The following is a 21,450-nucleotide window of genomic DNA, read 5'->3' on the forward strand; positions in this document are numbered from 1 at the left end:
GAGTCTGCTCTTGCATGCCTTTAATCATCCAATGAAACCAGATTTTATTGATTTGCGCAACCGACAGCTGCCTCGTTTAACCCAAATCGCTTTTCCCCTTTATCTCCAATTTACTCGTCAATATGAACCTACATTTCAACTTTAAATATCTATCTCTGTTCGTTTAATAAGCAACATAACAGAAGTTTCGAGGTCTATTATACTCAGAAAACTGAAGATGTTTTGCGGAACCAAACATATTCTACAATGACAAGCTCGAATGTTTCAGTTCCACGTATGACAAAAACAAAAGGTCATTATACTGCAATTTTCTGCTGTTTCAACGTTTTCGTGGAGGTAACACTGAAAATTTTGAAGGGTTTTATGTATTTTAGAAGATAACACACGTTTGAAGTAACAAAGAAAAAAAATAGTTGGAGCGAAATATCCTATGTTAGGGGTGATTAACAGATTTACAAAGTATTTGTGGAAGTGTAAGGCTCTGACGCGTCCTCTGAAGCAATATGAGGAGAATTCAGCATTATTCTTTTTATCATTTATACGGATCTCTGTGGTCCAGAAAGCTTCCTAAAATGATAATTTTATACTACGAAAGAAATTTGATCTATTACAAGGGTGTATGTTGGTAAGTTCGATGGGATATCATATAAGTATCTGCGATATGTGCAGGAGGATTTAATATGAGGATCACGCCCACTTCGGACTTTAAACCACAATCATATTTTTTTTTGTAATTCACCGTTAACTAATTAACTTTTCTCCGGATATTTGGCGTAAAAAATGAGTATAAAATTAAATAGGGTAGCAAAATACACGCAAAGGATTTCATTAAGATGTCACTTAATCATAAAACAGGGACCATTATAACGCATTCTTACAGTACAAGAATAGACAGAAACTAAAAAATATAGCACTACTGAGACACAAATAGAATTCGCGCAATACTTTCTTTACAGGAACGGTAAAGAGAAATAAAACACACAAACGAAACAACCTTCAAGAAGAAATTTATTATAACAAATATTCATCTTTTTTGGTGAAATGAGAAACCAGAAAAGCGTTTAACATTTTTTGTTTTATTAATTAGCAGAAGATCCTCAAGTATCGTGACTTGTCGACTTCAGTATGGTTGGCCACAACTTCCCACACCTGTTTCATTACTTCGTCGCTTGGAGACTTGTCTGCAGTGAAAATTGTTGACACCTCTGCAACAGATATATCTACTTTCAGAACAATGAACGCCTATTAATATGTATTACAGTTACGTGAAAGAATTTCTGAAAGCACGAAATTTAGAAATCATCATAATATACAAGGCTGTGATAGGAATTGAGCATTCTCCTGGTGCGTTATGATTATGCGAGCTTAACATGAAGTAATAGTAGCACGTCTACAGTACATCATTACTACTGCATTCAGCGAGGTGTTGAGTTGTGTTTTGAATTTAATCTCAGCTTCTCTGTAAATTTATCTCATAATATTCTTTAGAAAAACATTTCCTATAATAAGGGTACGTTTTCGTTGAGGTACAGTAAGAGAACTGTGGCAAATATTTGAGCTACGTTGAAATTTTTAGGGAAATTATTATCAAATGCATTTGAAAACCTTAGAGAAGCATGAAAATTAGGAAAGTATTGTATTTCAGTTATATGTTAGCTCGATTAACGAACATGTGTAAATAAAACAGTAGATTAATCAAAGGGCTGACTTTTTCTAAGACTAATCGTGTTCGAATATTCCGTCTGATGGGAAAACTTAAACTTGACAGGGTATGTCGTAGCTGAGTCGTATTCTACCAGCCAACGAACATGGAATAGAGATTAGGATAGTAAGATAAAAATTATGACATATGTGGAAGCAATAGTGAGCACTAAGCTGTAATTATGCGAGTGGATTCTTGGAGGACAGGAAAAGGTTATTTGGACTGATTATCCGTGATGCACGATGATCTTCCACCGAAAAAAGACAAGTCCAGCCTCCGCTGTTTACCTACAGGTTACGCAAGACTCTGAGTGGCCTCGTGGTTAGAGGCGTCATGTCACGGATTGCACGGCCCCTCCTGCCGGATGTTCGAGTCCTCCTTCGGGAATGGGTGTGTGTGTTGGTCTTAGCATACGACAGTTTAAGTTATCTTACGTAGTGTGTAAGTCTTGGGACTTGAAGCGCTCGGCAGTTTGGTCCCTTAGGAATTCACACACCTTTGAACATTTTTACGCAAGACGCAGATGTTAGGACTCCTGATGTGTTCTACATTCAGACATACGTGTATTGCTCTAATGGCCTGCACTAACACTGTTCGATGGGTTGCAGGCAGTAACGAATCAGCCTGAGTCATCACAGCTTGCAGTGATTTGTGGAACTGTCGCAGTGATAAGGGAGGAAAGGACCCCCTACGCTGATTATGCTGCCACTACCATTTTAGAAGCTGTGTACAATACTGTACAGATAACAGTAAACATGTTCTCTCTGTAGAACTGGTGTAAGTGATGGGTATCGTTAACTTCCACTTGCAAACTCCAAAGGAAAATTTTAACAGTGTTTTCTAGTTTTTGGCATCCTCGAATACCGTAGTTCGTGATAGCATCACATACATTGTTGTTTCCATAGATACATATCAGTTTAACTTAAAGTACCAACCAGAGTCCAACTCACTTTAATGAACCAAGCATGATACCACGTGGAATGTGATATATTACGCGTACGACGTGTGGTTGAACACGATTTACTAGACTGGAAAACCATAGCACAAAAAAGGTGAATATGTCCTGGGAGGAGTTACAGGAGTAACAGAGGGAAACAGTTTTTCGAGTTACCTGTCAGATTTAAGGATATTTAAATGAAAGCGTATTAACACATTAGCTGTTGAGATTAGTAACCATTTCATGTAATATAATGCTTCATGTCAAGTAAAGTAAAATGATACACGACTTCATGCCGTACAACATTACACATGTCATCTTGTCATCTAACATGGCATTTGTCATGTCGTGCAATATGACACAACGTGTTTAGGATGTATGCATCCCCAACCTGCGATATTTCCTGTTATAGCTGCACCCCCACCCTTTGATACCTCCTGTTGTTGATGTATCACACTCTCTAGACACTAAATTTGGGTCTATTTCTTGTCTCACACTTCTCTAGACGTGTCACAGGGGATGGCAGTGGAGGATAAATGCCCGCCTCGAGAATCAAACCCCCTCTCCATCAAGATATCAAAAGTTGTTACAGCTCCTTCCACCCCCCCCCCCCCCCCCAAGGAACAAATACACTCTCAGAAATTTTGGCCCCCCTCACCTCCAACCAAACTTTTTTAGCTACTGCATAATTTTTCTCTAGCCATATGGTATTATATGTTGTTTACTATCTCTGACGAATCTACTACAGGATTTTGGTCATACGATCAGGTGTGCCAACACCTTGCAGCTAAAACAGCTCCCTGCGGAGTTAAAGTAAGGTTACATATTAAAAAATTGCAAATATGTCACGCTATATTTATTTAAGTGACTTTGAAGTTGCCAGCTAGTTCCCGTCTTCTACATCTTTAATGCTGACCAAGTAGATCCGTAGTCAATGGGTATCATCCATGACTTGCAATTAAAACATCGTCGGTTCTGGGTTCTGACCTCACCACTACATGAATCTTAAACAAAAATCATCAGCAATGGCGTCCAAAGGCTTGTGCAGTGAGTCACCCTCGTTCTGCCAAAGGCCCTTTCAAAAAAATGGGCGGATGGATGGACAGAAGTTCAGGGCACTCCCTTGATCTTGGGTAGCAGACTGCACCTAACTGGCGGAAGAATCAGCAATGATGACGGCATTAAGATGTTAAAGGCAATGGAAACGCCTGCATTAAGACACAATTTAAATCCACAGAACAAATGGCCTGTAGCTAAAAAAGTGTCATGATGATCAGTCCATTGGCAAAAGTTTCTGGGCTAGTCCCACATGCAAATCTCCAGAGGATGCTGTGAAGGGGGCGTGACAAAGAGAAAACATGAACAGACAAGGAAAGGATAGCATTCTAAAAGTCGAGGAATCGAATGGCAGGAGCTTAGTTTGAACGTAGAAGGGAAGCCAGAAAACCTCACGAGGAAAATTCAGTGTCTCAATATAGATATAGTGAAGTGAAGCGAAAATAAGACAGGAATTTATGGTCAAACAAGTACAGGGTAACATCAATAGCAACAGATAATGTTATAACGAGGGTATGAAAGAGAAGGTAGGACAGAGATTGTATTACTGTGAACGGTTCAGTTATTGGGTTCTTTTCATCATAACCTACAACAAACCAACACTGACAACAATAGCTCAAGTATACATGACGAAGTCACAAGCAGATGAAGAAGAAATAGAGAAACTATATAAGGATATTGAATGGGTATATTCAGTACATAGGGGAGATGAATATCTAATAGACATGGGGATTGGAATATGGAATAAATACAGTCGTAGAGCACAGCATTGTATGATACTGAATTATGAACAGATGAAAAAAACAGAATAAAATCGAAGCATTCGAGATATGGTGCTGCAAACAAATATTTATAACTGCGTGGACTGTTCAGGTAAGCAATAAGGAGGTTCTGCTCAAAATCAGCGAGGAAAGGATTATGTGGAAAACACTGTCAATACCATGGGACAGGATGATAGGATACCTGTTAAGATTTCAAGGTACTAGAGCGAGCTGTAGGGGGTAAGCACAGTAAATGAAGACAGACTATGAAATGCATGCAGCAAATAACTGGTGCCATTAGCCGCACATTAATTTCAGCCCAATTGAAATCCTTTGCAAAAGGAATTAAACTATTCACAGAACTTGCCTGGACGCCAACTGCGCTTCCTCGGTGAAATTATGTTTTATTTACAGTACCACAGCGACAGTAAGACAGATATTCGAATAGCTGTAAAAATGGCCAATGGTCCGAGATAAACCAAAAACTTTTACCCGTTGTTCCTAGCTTACTTAGTAATCAAGCACCAAGACCACCCCACCCCCTCCCCCCCCCCCCCCCCAAAAAAATAAAAAAACCTGATTTTACGCTCGGCCTTACCAAACACACTTGTTACAACGCTTCCACGCCGTAACCACTGCTCAGTGAAGGTTAAGATCGAGTCATTAAAAAGAGACGCGCCGTAAAGGCAACACAGAAAAATTTGCAGTCATTCGGAATAAATCATATATGATTAAATTAGTTCTAGTGAATCAACTTTGAAGTACCACTAATTTAATGAGATTATCGATAATCTCACATCAGTACTCAACAATAAATAATCTGGTGGCGCATAGCTGCAGTTACTGAAGATGGACGAATACCTCACGTTGCTAATGATGGTACATTTCTAAAGTACAATCAGTACGAGATGTTCGCTCAACAAGCTTTAGTTCTTTGTAGTTATCACAATTTAATACAGCTATTAGCAAATCACTTATTTTTTAGTATATTAAATTGTAACAATTTCGCTTCACAGCTGCTTACCTGTTCCCAACATACAATAGTGGTCAATGTAGAAGTCGTCGTTAATGTACACGATGTTTCTGGGTCCGCTGATCATCCAACCAACTGAAAATTGTGCAAACGGAAACGAGTTTAGCAAACAGAAATATATTGTTTTCCTCTCCACAGTCAACAGGTTAGAAAAATTGGAAGAGCGGGTAATATCATACTGTCATCTTACGTGCATTTATTGGTAACTGATACATAACTCTGATTTATGCTCTATATTATTGGTATCATTCGAGATGAGAAACGAAAATTTACTCACATATGCCATCGTATGAAGTTTGCAACTGATTCCCTTTGAGTGTCGCACTAGCTGTCACTGGAAACCTGTAAGTATACGTATAGAATGAAGGTATTAGTTGTCTATATTCGGTATATACAGCTCTGTGTAGTAAAATTAATGGTAATTCCCTAGACGTACCGTAAACCTATGATCTGTACGTACTCTAAGGTTCAAGAATAGCACTCAGCTTCCACGTACAAAGCTGGAAGCTTTTGATATATATGAAAAAAAAAGTTTTGCATCAGCCTGGTTCCCAGAACTCCTGAAGATAGACGTTGACTGTGGACATTGTATCACAGACACAGTCCCTTTGACTGTTCGGAGATGTCACTAAACCCGCCCAAAGACGTAAAAAACCACGCATGAGTAGCGCCTATTAGACGGAGGGTGTCCGACAGCCGATCAGTTCCAGTTATTCCACCAGGAAGGACGTACACAGCTACTGTTGCCTGTAGTTCAACTATGCCTAGATGGTCAATACCGCGGCTCGATATCGTCCGCATTGTTACTTTGTGCCAGGGAGGGCTCCCAACAAGGGAAATGTCCAGGCATCTCGGAGTGAACGAAAACGATGGTTTTCGGATATCGAGGAGATACAGAGAAACAGGGACGGTCGATGACATGCTTCGCTCAGGCCGCCCAAGGGCTACTACTGCAGTGGATGACCGATACCTACGGATTATGGCTCGGAGGATCCCTGACAGCAACGCCACCATGTTGAATAATGCTTTTCGTGAAGCCACAGGACGTCGTGTTACGACTCTGTGCGCAATAGGCTGCATGATGCGCAAATTCACTCCCGACGTCCAGCTCGAGGTCCATCTTTGCAACCACGACACCATGCAGCGTGGTACAGATGGGCACAACAACATGCCGAATAGACCACTCAGGATTGCCTCTTCACCGACACGTGTCGCATATGCCTTCAGACAGACAATCGTCGGAGACGTGTTTGGAGGCAACTCGGTCAGGCTGAACGCCTTAGACACACTGTCCAGTGAGTGCAGTAAGGTGTAGGTAACCTGATGTTTTGGGGTGGCATTATGTGGGGCCAACGTATGCCACTCGTGGTCGTGGAAGGCTCCGTAACGGGTGCACGATACGTGAATGCCATCCTCCGACCGATAGTGCAACCATATCGGCAGCATACTTGCGAGGCATTCGTCCTCATGAACGACAATTCGCGCCCCCATCATGCACATTCTATGAATGACATCCTTCAGGATAACGACATCGCCGGACTAGAGTGACTGGCATGTGCTCCAGACTTGAAACCTATCGAACATTCCTGGAATAGATGGGAAAGGCCTGTTTATGAACAACGTGAGCCACCAACCATTCTGAGCGATCTACGCTAAATCGCCGTTGAGGAGTGGGACAATCCTGGATAAACAGTCAATTGATGAGGTTGTGGATAGTGTGCCATGACGAATACATGCATGCATCAATGCAAGAAGTCGTGCTACTGGGTATTACAGGTACCGGTGTGTACAGCAATCTGGATCACTACCTCGGAAGGCCTCGCTGTATGGTGGTACAACATGCAATGTGCGGTTTTCATGAGCGATAAAAAGGGCGGAAATGATGTTTATGTTGATCTATGTTCCATTTTTCTGTATAGGTTCCAGAACTCTCGGAACCGAGGTGATACCAAACTTTTTTTTATGTGTAGAAAAATCTTCCAGCACAAACCAATCAAGCTAAAAATTAAAAAATAAAAATACTCCTCATTTAAAATATTTAAATGCAGGAATACAGTCAGTCTATAACTAAACTATTTCTGGGAGGAATTTTCGTACGGCTGAGAGTGGCCAACTGAGGATTCGATTAGACACAACTTGGCTGTGTTAGTCTGCGACTGCCCCTGTGTGCTGTCAATGGGACGCTTCAGGTTGGTAGTCACAACTGCTTAGACTAGACTAGTCTCTTTGATTCAAGAAAATATCAGGCTGTAGGTAAGTGTCAAGTGACTTACAAGGAATTGTGGCTGAAGTAACCCTTAAGGCGCATCGTGTCGTTACTTTTTCCTGGATCCTGCGTGATGGTCAGACAACCCTGGAGGTCCATAGCAAGCATCGGGTAGCGGTACTGCTCATACCAGGTCTTGTGCGCCTGCGGAAAGACAATCGTGACAAAAGAGATAACATTGGAAATTAATTTGTTGTAATTCTGCAGAAGAACGAGGATTGAGATGTTCAGAGACGGTGTTCAATGTACAGTGTGACCGATAATGTTTTAGATACGTTGCTGATAATGTATTCAGCTCACTTAATGTATATCTGAATGTGTGTGTTAAGAATTAGTTTCGAATCGTGTGCTCGTGCTGGAGTGCGTCAGTTTGGTGTAAACCTGCTTCCACAAACTGAACAGTTTACACAGAGTCTCGTCTAAGGGATCCTGCTTCACGAACACAGCCATCATGTTTCCAAATGTTACATGATTATAGTCTCCGCATACCTTGCGCTACGGCTGTTGCATCGTGCCTCCCCATAAATAAGAAGCATGTCTGGTAATTCTGTTCGAGTGAAGTTAGTCTACAACAACCTGTAACGACCAGTAGAAACTTTCATGCAAAGCATAACACAAAGAACAATGATCCATTTAAATGAAACTATATGGTTCCAGAGACCTTCTCATGTCTCTAACATCTATGATGTATGTATGTAGACTGAAGATACGAATGAAAATTTGTCCAAAGCCACGATTCGGACCCAGGTCCCTTGATCACTAGGCAAACGCACTAACAACTATGTCACCTTGGTGTAGTGGCTCTGGAGAAATGCACTGACTTCCATAGCATACTTCCTTCCTCAGCCCAAAATCCCAGTCATGCCTCAACCGACTTGGTGTTCCCCCTAGACTTGAACAGCATTGCAGATGGTCTCCAACTGTAATGGAATATCACCTCAGCGTCTGACGTATTAGGGGAGCCTGGCAGGAACCTACGCACAGGTGCTTTAAACAAAATTAGTTACAGATTTTCGTTTCTTTCTTCAGTCAGCATGTATACGTCATAGAAGTTTGAGACTTGCAAAGATCTCTTTTAAAACATAATTTTACTTGTTTAAAACATCTATGCCTGGATTTAAGGCAGGGTTACCCACCCCTTCCGGTTCTGAGGAGCTATTCCAGTACAGTTGAAGGGCCTCTACATTGATGTTCGAGTTTAAATGGAATACCAACAGGTCCGAGACGCGAAATGGATTTTGCAATGAGGCGGCAAGCGTACCAGGGTAAACTGTGGAGTGGTGCAACGCCAGGGTGACGCAGCTGTTAGCGCATCTGCCCTGTGAGTCTGAAACGGTTCGAACCCTCACACTGGCACAAATTTTCATTCATTTCTTCATTCCGCATTATTTATCTATAATGTAACTGTATTTCCAGAGGCGTGAACAGTGTTACCAGTAATGAATTTTTTCTTTCTCAGTGGAGTATGTAATTGCTGAAAGTCAGATATCAATGCCAAAGTTCTGAATACGAGACAGTAAAACTAACCATGAACACCTGCCTAAATGATGACGGCAGTCAGGTACTTTCTGAAACACTTCGTTGGGAGACGGTGCTGCTGCGAGAATCGTGTCACGAAACAAAATAACAGATTTACGCAGAAGTGGAATAAAATTCCTGGGTGAGAAGACTGAAGTGATAAGATTCGCAGCTGATTTTGTTATCCTCCGTGAAAATGAGAAAGTATTACAGGCATAATTATTGGAATGAACAGACTGCTGAGTAAAAAGTCTGGGTTCAAAATATTCTAAAGAGTGTCTTAGGTACTGAGAAGCAGCATCAGTCAGATTGGCTTCAAACGCAACATCACACTGGTAACAACTGAGCAGACGAAATGAAGAAAATCTGCTACCTTGGAATGAAAGAAATACACGAAAGATGAAGTACAGAGGAGGTAAGATGCAGACTATCACAGATAAAGACAACAATCTTCACGAAAAGAAGTTTAGCAGTATCGTATGTTAGCCCTAAACTGAGCAAGTTCATTCTGATGCTGTACGTAGGGATAAAAGCGTTATGTTCAAGTCAGTCTTGGAAAAGACGGGACAGATGAGAACCCAAGCGTTTCAGAACTGGAGTTACAAAAGACGCTTGAGAATGAGTCCAGTGCTAAGATATGACTGATGGGACTTCTTCACAGAATCAGTAGGGAAATGAATACATGAAAAAGAGTTACTGCGAGAAGGGACAACATGATAGGATAGGTGCTAAAACTTCTGGCAATGACTCGAAAAAAAAATCAGACACATTTACAAGGCTCTTAACTAAACCAGAGCTGTGATGTAAGGGCCAGAGGCTTATAATCAGTTATGATTTACACACTAGACGCTGAAGTCCTAAAAATAAACAGTATCCAACACATCCGACTCGAAAACGATCACGAGCGTACCTACTGACTGCCAGAAATCTGATAAAATGTGCTCTCTGTGTTCTTCAGTCGGTCTCCAAATGTGCCGCTATGATCTGCGCCGGTTTCTGTTAGGCAACAGAAAGTATTTGTAAGTTACTACTTCCCTGTGAAATCAGTAAGTAAGAGAGTGATAAGTTATGACAGAACGTTGCTCATCTCATATATACAAATCCTGAGATATTTCTTGAAGAACAGAAGTAAGAGAACATTACGTGGACAGAGTGCCCCAGAACGCATGGTCAGTTTTCAGGGATGTGACAGCAACGATTGTTCGAAACAAAAAAGTCTAGTAAGCATGGGCTCTAAGATGAATACCTTAAGAGCTATGAGCACTACTTCGTCTTTGCTACTGTGTAACACATCTACTCATCAAATGGTCATTGCATTCTACAGTCCATGTTTATTAGACATTTTTGGTCCATACTACCTTCCTCCATACATATGGTAAGCAAAGAGCTTGCAGTAGGAGAGATTTATTTCATAGTATCAGAGATGAAAAATGATCATAGATAGCACTGTTTAACAGACTTTTTTGCTTCGAGTGATCGTTCCTGTCATTGTCCGGAAAACTGACCATATCTCTTAAGACACCCTATCTACTACGAATTTATCCAGAGTGGCGGACTGTACTTAATCCGTCTGCACAATTCTACTTAACTAGCAAGTTACTTTAGTCAATTTATATAGTTGTGGGAAACGAACAGTTAGAATGCGAATCTTGTCTTACACAGCTGTATATTTAAGAGATACAATAGTGAGAGTGCAACATGTACGGGCGGTGAAATATTACAAGACGAGTAATACATGCATCAAATGACAAAGCGTTAGTGACCACTAGATCACTCGAAAGTCGTACAACAGGAACCTTCCACAACCGAACTGTAACAGAACGTGACTCACTGTGGAGATGTTGAAGTTCTCGCTGGATGGTTCAGGCAGCGTACAGGCCAGAGTGCTCTCAGCCATGAGTAACGGCAGCAGCAGAAGGGTTAACGCCATGGTCATCATCTCTGGGAATGTGAGATCGCGCAGTGGTCTGAAACAGAAAGCGTGACTCTGCTCATTCCTATGAAGAAGAAGGTAACATCTTCAGACGTGCGAGACATGTCTGTGTGAGCAAATAAATATTACACAACATTTTCTTTCTGAATTATTTCTGTTGAAAAAATTGGGGATTACAAGTACTCAATAAAATTACATCTGACAATTAGCTATGTACGTGAAAAATAATCTTCATAATTAGTATACATACAGCGGAGTCCATTACAGTTGAACAAGATCTGAAGTTGCTTTTAAGGGGGGGTAGGACATCTAACGGGCCGACTTGGAGCAGGAGAGGCATCACAGGGCATTTTAATTTCCAGTGTCTATACTTTTACAAATAAATTCCTAAAACTTTGGCAGCATCACCAGGAAAGATTCAGGATTCACACCCATTGCAGTGGAAGTTCGAAAACATAACAAAATAAATTTCTTTAACTACGAAATTTCATCATTTTTTCACTTACTAATGGCTATATTTCTTATTATAGGTACACTTTTCTTCATAAGTTAGACAGATTCTTCGATGAAACTCTAGAATTTATTTAATTTATGAAAAAACCAATGAACTGTTATATTTTAAACTTCATGTTTAGAAAAAACACAAATTTTATAGTTAATTACCTCAGTTTTTATCATAGTTTTTCATAGATTTGGAAAAATCTAGAGTTTCATACACCTTTAAGTATGGTTTGTAAACTGTGCAAAATTCATGGAAGAATCTCTCTTACTTATGAAGAAATGTGTACTTACAGCAACAAATGCTGCCATTGGTAAGTGAAAAAAATGAAGAAATTTCACATGTAAAAAAAGAAAAAGTTATTTCGTATGTTTTCGAACTTCCACTGCTAAGAGTGTGAATTCTGAATCCTTTCTGGTCGTGCTGACAAAGTTTTATGAATTTATTTGTAAAACTATAGACAGTGGAAATAAAAATGTTCAGTGGTGCCTCTCCTGCTCCAAGTCGGCCAGTTTGACGTCCTTCCCCCCATAACACGAGAGAATTAACATAAATTAAAAACAAACATTTTGTCACCGATAAAAGTTGTACTAAAATTATTTAAACGAACTTATTTAAAAACTACCTGTTAAATATTGCAGTCTCTATAGTAAAGGGTTACATTGACAACACGGTATGAGGATTTCGTAAATAAAGTAACACTGGCAAGAAACATCTCCATCGTTTCAGAAATTTGGTATTGTACTTCCTACTTCTGTGAAACTTTACTACAAAGCAATGGGGTCTTACCTTCAATTGAGTTTAACATCTCGCTCATTACGAAGGGATGCTGACTAAAATTTTTATGTGCAGAAAAACGGCTTGTTTCAGTACCTAAAATTAGTAGGGATACTGCACCAGAAAATTTTTTGCTATCATTTTTAAACTGTGTAGAGGGAAACAAACATATAAATAGAAAATCTCTTCAAGACGTTGATAAAATCCTTAAATAACAAAATCAAACTTTTTTACTTACTTAAATCTAATTTATTACAATTAAAGCTTGCTCTATTCATTTAAAAATTAAATTCACTCTTCTTGTTTCAATTTACGCGAAGAAACCAATACTTTTCTCTTAGATCTCTTGATTACAACTGAGGAAACATTTTTCCATTGAAAGCACTTCAAGCGCATTTAGTCTTTCCGAATTCATAGTGCTTCTTAGATGAGTTTTGATTCATTACGGCGTTGAAAAGTAACTTTCTGTCTCTGATGTTTTCATGGGAACTGTAAGAGGATTTTTATCAGTTTCGTAGTTTCACTAAGAACATAATCTAGATCATTTTCAACAGCTCAACTAATTTACATTATGATGAATATCAGACCTACAATAGAATATATTTGGTGCAGTTTGAAAGTCTTCTTTATCAATCGTGGGTTATGCTTCACTGGTCAGTACTATCTGTTGGGTGTTGTTCTTTCTTGCAATAGTGAATTAGTTCTTGTTAAGCAAAGTAGAAGCTATGTTGTGTATTGTGGCTGAATATCTGTCCATTATATCGGTACATATACAGACACACGTTTTGTTAGCTTCTGCCATGGGTGTCTCTGAAGAATTCCTACAGTACTTTGAGTTCCTTAATGTTAAAAGAGAAATTTCTAAATCTGTTGTACATTAACTGAAGGGCTTATTTCAATAATGATACAAGTCCATTTTTGTTCATTCTGAGATACAGATTCCTAAACTTAAATGAGCGCTGAAAAATCTGCAGTTGAGATACAAATATATTTGACTATTTCTGGTATCTCAACAGCAGATTTTTTAGCGCTAATTTAACTTTAGGACTCAGAATGAACAAAAATTGACTTGTACCATTACTGAAATAAGCCCTTCAACTATAAACACACAAATATCTCGAGATTGCGTTTGACTGAAAATTATTTTTTGATGAGGTATAATCTCATGGAAAAGCTCTAATCATACAGGTATATTAAAATTTCTATTGGTTCTGCAACGATTTGATGTGTGTTTGATATCGACTGAATTTCATGAGCTCTGTATGTTGAAGTTCCACCTTGTAAGGGATAAGAGTGACATTCTGACGTCCACATGGTTTCTGAGAATGGAGACAAGTTGCTGTGATGTCGCGAAAAATTATGGAATACCCAGAGTGTTAGGGAAGAAAATTCTTGAGTTTCGTCGTGTAATACTTACTGCATGTCTCATTATTAAATAATATTGATTTGCATAAGAGTTGCGTGAAATGTGCATTACTATAAAAAGATTATATTTGGTTTAAAGTCCTGCTTTTTAAACCTTTCGTGAGATTTGAAGAACCAGAAACCGTTGAGCTAGCAGGTTTTGCCCATTTCCTTGAAGGATTATGTCCAATTGTTCAAAAGATACGTTGTGACGTGACATTTACAGTTATTTGGAATAAAGAGTCTCCAAAAACCTTCAAATATTTCTCTGTTCGATGCATACCGTAGGAGCATTTGACTGGGTTCCGAATCATTTCTTGTGTCATTAGCTACGAAAGCTACAAAGGAAGCTTTTCTAATGTCCGTCCTTATCTTCTCGTGATACATCTGTAGCAGGCAGTCAAGTCTCTCATTCTGAATGGTGTTAGAAAGACCGCTGGAGATAGTACTGATTTCCAAACGATTCCCCTAACCTGAACCAAGTTTAAATGAAACATTTATTGAAATCTGGACTACTGAATAGTCATTTTCGTCATGTCGAAACAAGGGAGTTTAAAAGTTTCTACAAAAGAAAATGCAGTCCATTATTGTGGACAAAATTTCACAGTACTTCTTAAGCTATATATTATGCTCGTTGATTGAAAGTATACATGACTTACTAACTTTCTCCTTAATAGTTATTGTCTAAGAATGACAATGAAACTCCATTACTAAAGTGATTCGTTGAGTTATCAAGCGTTATAGCTTTTTCTTTAATTTTTATATATTTCTAAAACTGTCTTTGGCCCAATTTACATCACCATATCTCAAACAAGGAAAGCAAAATCATGTATCCTATCTTCACAGGCACAAGTCCAGTTTCCCGTTAGTACCATTCACAAGTAAAGCTCCGAATACGCACCGACAGAAAAAGTCGCAAAACCAGAAGGAATTGTGCTACATAACCGAAAGATGGTAGGCGTGCTTCTACTTCTGAAATATGATGTCTATTCACATTTCGCAACAGTCGCATAAGAGTGGCGATAGTAGCGCCACTATGAAGATGTGAATCAGGTTTGCTTTAAATACACGCTGTAAAGGTCGTGAACGTTAGTTACATTTAAGACTGGACGTCGCGAGTTGATGTTAGCCAAGAATGCCTTTAAGAAGACAAAGACGCCATTATCAACATCTCACTGAGTTTGAACGGGGTCTTGTAAAATGGCTACAAGGAGCTGGCTGTTCCTTCAGCGATACTGCAGAAAGTCTTGGCAGAAATGTAGCCGCTTAACATGATTGCTGGCAGCGGGGGTCCAGAGAATGCGTTGTCGCAAGAAGACCATGCTCCGGAGGGACACATGGTAATGCCAAGAGGGAAGACCGTGTTCGACGTAAGGTTCTATCGCATCGTACTGCATCTGTTGCAGAAATCTGAGCAGCAGTTGGCACAACAGCGACGCAACGAACTGTTACAAACTGGTTATTTCAAGAACGGCGCCCAGCCATAAAACCTGTATCATGCATTCCACTGACCCCAAATCACCGCCATTTGCGACTTTAGTGGTGCCAAGTCAGAGCTCATTTATTGGCAGGGTGGAGGTTTGTTGCATTTTCTGATGAAAGCTCGTTCTGTCTCGGTGCCAGTGATGGCCGTGTGATGGTTGGAAGAAGATCATCCGAGGACCTACAATGAACCTGTGTGCGTTCCTGATACACTGGATCTACACCTGGAGCTATTGTCTAGGGGGCGATTTCATATGACAGCAGGGGCATTCTCGTGGTTATCAAACTCATCCTGACTGTAAATTTGCACTTCAGTCTGATGATTCCACCTGTTGCGCTGTCTTTCATGAACAGGGTTCAAGCGGGCGTTTTCTAACAGGATAACGGTCGCCCACATGCCGCTCTTACATGTCTCCAATCGAGCACATGTGGGACAGGCATGGAGCTCCAGTCCACAAACGCGATATCAGGCACCTGTGCAAGACAACGCATGCACATTTGCATATTTGCATCAGTCTTCTGGCAGTTACACCGCTTATTAAAGCACCAGCATTTCACATTTGCAATGGTTTATCTCCTGCTTATGTTAACCTGTTATCTTGCAATATTAATCAATTAAGTATGTTACCTAGAAAATTGTATTCTCGATATTTCAATACACTAATTATTTCTAGGTGTTGCAGTTTTTTTCCGTCGGTGTATTTTTTGTTGTTGCCTATGCCCGACTGAGGCAGGAGAATATCAGGTGCTGAACAACCCCTTTTCTGAACTGCAACTTTCTCTGGGAGAGACAGCTGCGAAAATCTAAGTTGTTGAGGTACAATTAAAGGTCATAGAACTTATTTCCTGTGGATGCAAGGTCACGCTCAAAGATTTCTTTAAGAAACGAATAAATATGAATCAAAGATCTGGGAGCATTATAATAAGCTTACTCTACCACTTATCACATTCGGGTATATGGTAGACGGGTTTTAAACACAACAAATGCAGAGTAACCAGAAAGGAACCACCTGCCACCAGCAGTAAGCACGCCAGGCTCAGCAACATATGAAGGTTAGCGCTCTCAGCCGGCCGGAGTGGCCGTGCGGTTCTAGGCGCTACAGTCTGGAACCGAGCGACCGCTACGGTCGCAGGTTCGAACCCTGCCTCGGGCTTGCATGTGTGTGATGTCCTTAGGTTAGTTAGGTTTAATTACTTCTAAGTTCTAGGCTACTGATAACCTCAGAAGTTAAGTCGCAACCATAGTGCTCTCACCTTGCAGCCTCGAGCGCTGCTTCCTATTGATTACGCGAACTATAGCCGGTCACCATGCCGATGGAACTTTGTAACGCACAGTTCAGTCCAAAGATCTTCGTATCTTTATCATGAACTGGGAGATGGCTACTGACATTAAGCTTCAGTATTTTACATTGTGGCGATAAAAATCATTGGGTTACCTCCTAATAACGTGTCGGATCTCCTTTTGCCGGGTGTAGTGCAGCAACTTGACGCGGCGTGGACTCAACAAATAAAATTCCCCTGCAGAAATATTGACCAATGCTGCCCTTATAGCCATCCATAACTGCGAAAGTTGCCGGCGCAGAATTTTGTACAGGAAGTAGCCTCTCGATCATATTCCATAAATGTTCGACTGGGTTCATGTCGGAGTTCTGTGGTGATCACATAATTCTACATCTATACCTACTTAGATACTCCGTAAGCCACGTACGGTGCATGGCGGTGGGTTCCCTGTATCACTACTAGTCACTTCCTTTCTTGTTCAGTTCGCAGACAGAGCGATGGAACAACGACTGTCTGTATGCCTCCGTATGAGGCCTTATTTCTCGTATCTTATCTTTGCGGTCCTTACGCGCAATGTATTTTGGCCGCAGTAGAATCGTTTGACAGTCACCTTCGTACGCCGGTACTCGAATTCTCCAGAATGTTCTTCAAACCAGTCGCAAAGAACAGTCGCTCGGTGACATGTTTTGGAACAAGAAACACGTGAATGGCTGCAAATGGTCTACAACTAACCGAACATAACCATTTCCATCCAACGATAGGTTCAGTTGGACCAGAGGACCAGTCCAGTCTAGATAAATACACCCCACACCACTATGGAGCGAACAGCAGCTTGCACAGTGCCTTTCTGACAACTTGAGTCCGTGAATTCGTGGCATCTGTAAACCACTCGAACCCTACCATTAGCTCTTACCGACAAAACTCGGGACTCATCTGACAGAACCTCGCTTTTCCAGTCGTCTTGAGTCCAGCGAATGTGGCCACGAGCCCAGGAGAGCCGCTACGGCCAATGTCGTCTTGTTAGTAGAGGCACTTGCGAAGGGCGTCCTGATATCGCAACACTGCCCAAATGGATATGTTAGTCGTACGTCATACGTCCACACGCAGTGTTGCTTGTTAACATTGACAACTGTACGCAATCGGCGCTGCTCCTGGTTGTTAAGTGAAGGCCGTTGGCCACTGCGGTGTTCGTGATGAGAGGTAATGCCCGAAATTTGGAGTTCTTATCGCACTCCTGATACTATGGGTACCAGAATGCTGAATTCCATAGCCATTTCCGAAATGGAACGTCCTGCATGTCTAGCTCTAACTACCATTATGCATACGAAGTCTGTTAATTCCCGTCGTGAGGCCATAATCACATCAGACACCTTTTTACATAATCACCTGAGCAAAAGCGACAGCACCGCCAATGAACTGCCCTCATACTCCCTGTGTACGCGGTACTACCACCATGTTTGTAAGTGGATATCGCTATCCAATGACTAAGTGTATACTGCAAAGTTATAACGAAAGGTCTAGAGAAAAAATGCTTCAGTATATCATTCTTATCGACGATATAAAGTACAAATAGCGACTGCTGCAGTTCCCCAGTGCCCATGCACGGGCGGGCACTGTTCAGTCCATAAAATGGAAATCAAAAATCATCGCCATTATCCTGAAGTTAGCTGACAACGTATATGGAATGATTTGTGTAGCCTAGCTTTTGACATAACTAAATAACTTATTCACAAAAAAAGTATTGTACACTAGGGCTAAACTGAACATAATTCTGCTGTTTTAAGTAAACTGGGGCTTTTTGCGGGAGGACGGAGGTTATAGTCTCCAAACAGTCATCCTGATTTAGATTTCCCATGACTTCCCTAAATTACTTCAGCCTGGATGGTTCCTACCATAATGCCATGTGTCATCCTTGTCAAACTAGACCGATAAGTATGTGAATTCACGTATATATGAACTTTCTTTTTCTCTTTTTTTTTTTTTTGCATCATTACCAAGACATGTACAATAATCTCGTAAAAGTGATCCACGGAAGAATGAAACTGTTATTTCTGCTACTGTTTCTGTGCTTTTCCAAAACATCAAACAGACCGTAGCATTACGAGGAACAATGAAAAGGAAATAGTTATGTCTCTGTTCTTAGGTTAATGGTAGCGACTGGATATTAGTGGTCGATATACGCCAAAGCTAACTAATTCAAGGTGTTATACGCCCGACTAACAATTTTTATACAATACAATGTGTCATTTTCATTTACATCTATTTCACAGTTTTACTCTCTCTTGAAAAGATGTTTTGTTATAAGTAAATTTAAGTCATGAAGTTATGCATGATCTTCATAATGGTACAGATAATAAATATAAAATAAAAATAGATAGTGATGACAGCATATATTTTCCATCAGCGTCTGCTATGTACAACGCAGTCGGAAAAAGTGAAATACCTCCGAAAACATTTAATTTTTGTTTGTCAGCTGAGGATATTTACGGACGAAGAACTTACTGAATGTGAAAAGAACGACGCGAGAAAGTGTCTCCGATCTGTTTGATTAAAATAGAAAAAGAAGAGAAGATTAGGATTTAACGTGCCGTCGACATTGAGATCATTAGAGCCAGAACCCGAGCTCGGATTGCTGCCAGGATGGGGAAGAAAATAGGTGGTGCCCTTTCGAAGGAATCTTGCCTGAATTTGCCTTGAGCGATCTAAGAAAATCACTGATACGATAAATTTTGATGGTCGAATGCGGATTTGAACCGTTGTCCTTTCAACTGTGAGTCCAATGTGCTAACCACTGCGCCACTTCTAGACGTTGTTTGATTATCGTCCTTTCAGTTAATTTAAGGGACAGCGAAACATAATGCCATGACGGCGATTCGAACTCTGAACAACCACAACACGAATCACATGTCTCACCCTTGCTCCAGTCCTGTTGTCACATGAAACACGATATAAGATGGCATTTAAATTTTGTGTGGAATACTCACACTTTGTCTGAAGATTGCAATGACGGCAAGTAGCCTGAACCGTGCCCTGCTCTCTGCAAAGCTACCGGAAGAGTGGTCAGGGTTAGTAGTTAAGCCTATTTTATGCTACCGAATTCAAGGCTGCGAGCCATATTTACGAAATTCATGCAGCTGAATACATAAACCGGCGTGCGACGTTCAACGAACAAGTGTTATTCCAGTCTTGGATAATGGTGGGTGGCAGATGTTCTGGAAGAACATAACAACAAGACAGCTGCTTCATTCATGAATGCGTTAGTTTCGTAAGCACAAAGGCAACCCGCACAGAATTACGGTTTCTGTTACGCAATTTATCAAAGACTTCCAGGAAGTCTAGGCACTGATCCGTAGCAAAGCAACACGTGTTCGTGATATCGTGTGTACACACCTAAAAGTGGTATATATGGCAATCACATCAAAGTTACACCCCTGTGAGTTTGACGTTATCGATAGAGAAGATCTTATTCGCGACGTATTTTTGCGGCAGAACAAGAAATTATCTATTATTAGAAAGGTGAGTGTACCTCTAACCTCAAACTGTAAACAAAGTTTTTCGCAACGCGTAATTAACTTATCGAACTTGGTTATGTCTCTAAATGAACAAAATGTTCTTGAGAAAGGTTTTAAATATGCCCCTCCCCACCCTCCAACAACTGGATGTTATGAAAGTAGATATTGAATATGCTCTAACGAAAGACACCACTGCAAAATATGTAGTTGCCAATGCAGTAAAGAAGGAAACCAAATTCGTGTGTAACATCCCACGGTCTATTGACTTTCACACCCTCAACTCCTTAAAACAGAAATTACGACACCAAGGTATCATTGCCACAAAATCTGATAAAGGCAGCAGTGTTGTGCTTTTGAACAAATGTGATTATGTGGATAAAGTTAATGTCTTCCTGAATACCACAGGCTTCCAGGTCCTTCCCAAAGACCCTACTAAACTGTTCTAAGAAGATGTTAAATATGCAATCAATTCATGCAAAAGCATTTTCTCTGAGTTTGAAGCAAAAATGTTAACTAATATGAACCCAGTGACTCATAGAATGTATGGGCTCCCTAAAGTGCATAAACAAGATGTTCCTAATCGTCCAGTTGTAATCATCATTCACTGCTCCTTCTTACAAACTAGCTAGTAAACTGGATGTCCTAATTAAGAGCAAGACTAAATTCAGTCCGAACCATGGTATTTCAAACTCCATGGACCTAGTAAATAAGTTAAAAGGTATATGTGCCTCACACCGTGATAAATTAGTATCCCTTGATGTCAGCAGTTTGTTTTCTAACATACCAGTCGTAGAATGCATTGATATTCTGACTGAGCTGATGCACAAGTCTAATGTCAGTCCTGTGGAATTGAATGACTTGAAACTGGTCACGCAGACATGCCTGGCACAGAACTATTTCCAGTTCCAGGGGCCGGCCGAAGTGGCCGTGCGGTTAAAGGCGCTGCAGTCTGGAACCGCAAGACCGCTACGGTCGCAGGTTCGAATCCTGCCTTGGGCATGGATGTATGTGATGTCCTTAGGTTAGTTAGGTTTAACTAGTTCTAAGTTCTAGGGGACTAATGACCTCAGCAGTTGAGTCCCATAGTGCTCAGAGCCAGCCAGTTCCAGGGTACTCTTTATAAACAATTAGATGGCTTAGCTATGGGTTTCCCTCTTAGTCCACTGTTGGCTGAAATATTTATGGACCATTTTGAACAAAATTTTCTAAAAACAGAATCTTTGAGTGCAAATATCAAATACTGATTTAGATATGTAGATGATGTCCTGTGTATGTGGACTTGTACTATA

General features: G+C 40.5%; 1 protein-coding gene across 1 annotated transcript; it reads right to left on the reverse strand.

Moving 5' to 3' along the window:
* Window positions 1-990: 990 nt before the first annotated feature.
* LOC124622344 lies at window positions 991-19,744 on the reverse strand. Its single transcript, XM_047148022.1, has 6 exons — window positions 19,634-19,744; window positions 11,105-11,240; window positions 7,763-7,899; window positions 5,767-5,831; window positions 5,481-5,564; window positions 991-1,205 (listed from the first exon to the last, which is right to left on the reverse strand). Exons 2-6 carry the CDS (start codon window positions 11,210-11,212, stop codon window positions 1,084-1,086), a joined length of 516 nt encoding a protein of 171 aa, XP_047003978.1. The 5' UTR covers window positions 11,213-11,240; window positions 19,634-19,744; the 3' UTR covers window positions 991-1,083.
* Between the last annotated feature and the right edge of the window lie 1,706 nt (window positions 19,745-21,450).

This window comes from Schistocerca americana, chromosome 7 (assembly GCF_021461395.2).
Source record: "Schistocerca americana isolate TAMUIC-IGC-003095 chromosome 7, iqSchAmer2.1, whole genome shotgun sequence".
Taxonomy (NCBI): domain Eukaryota; kingdom Metazoa; phylum Arthropoda; class Insecta; order Orthoptera; family Acrididae; genus Schistocerca; species Schistocerca americana.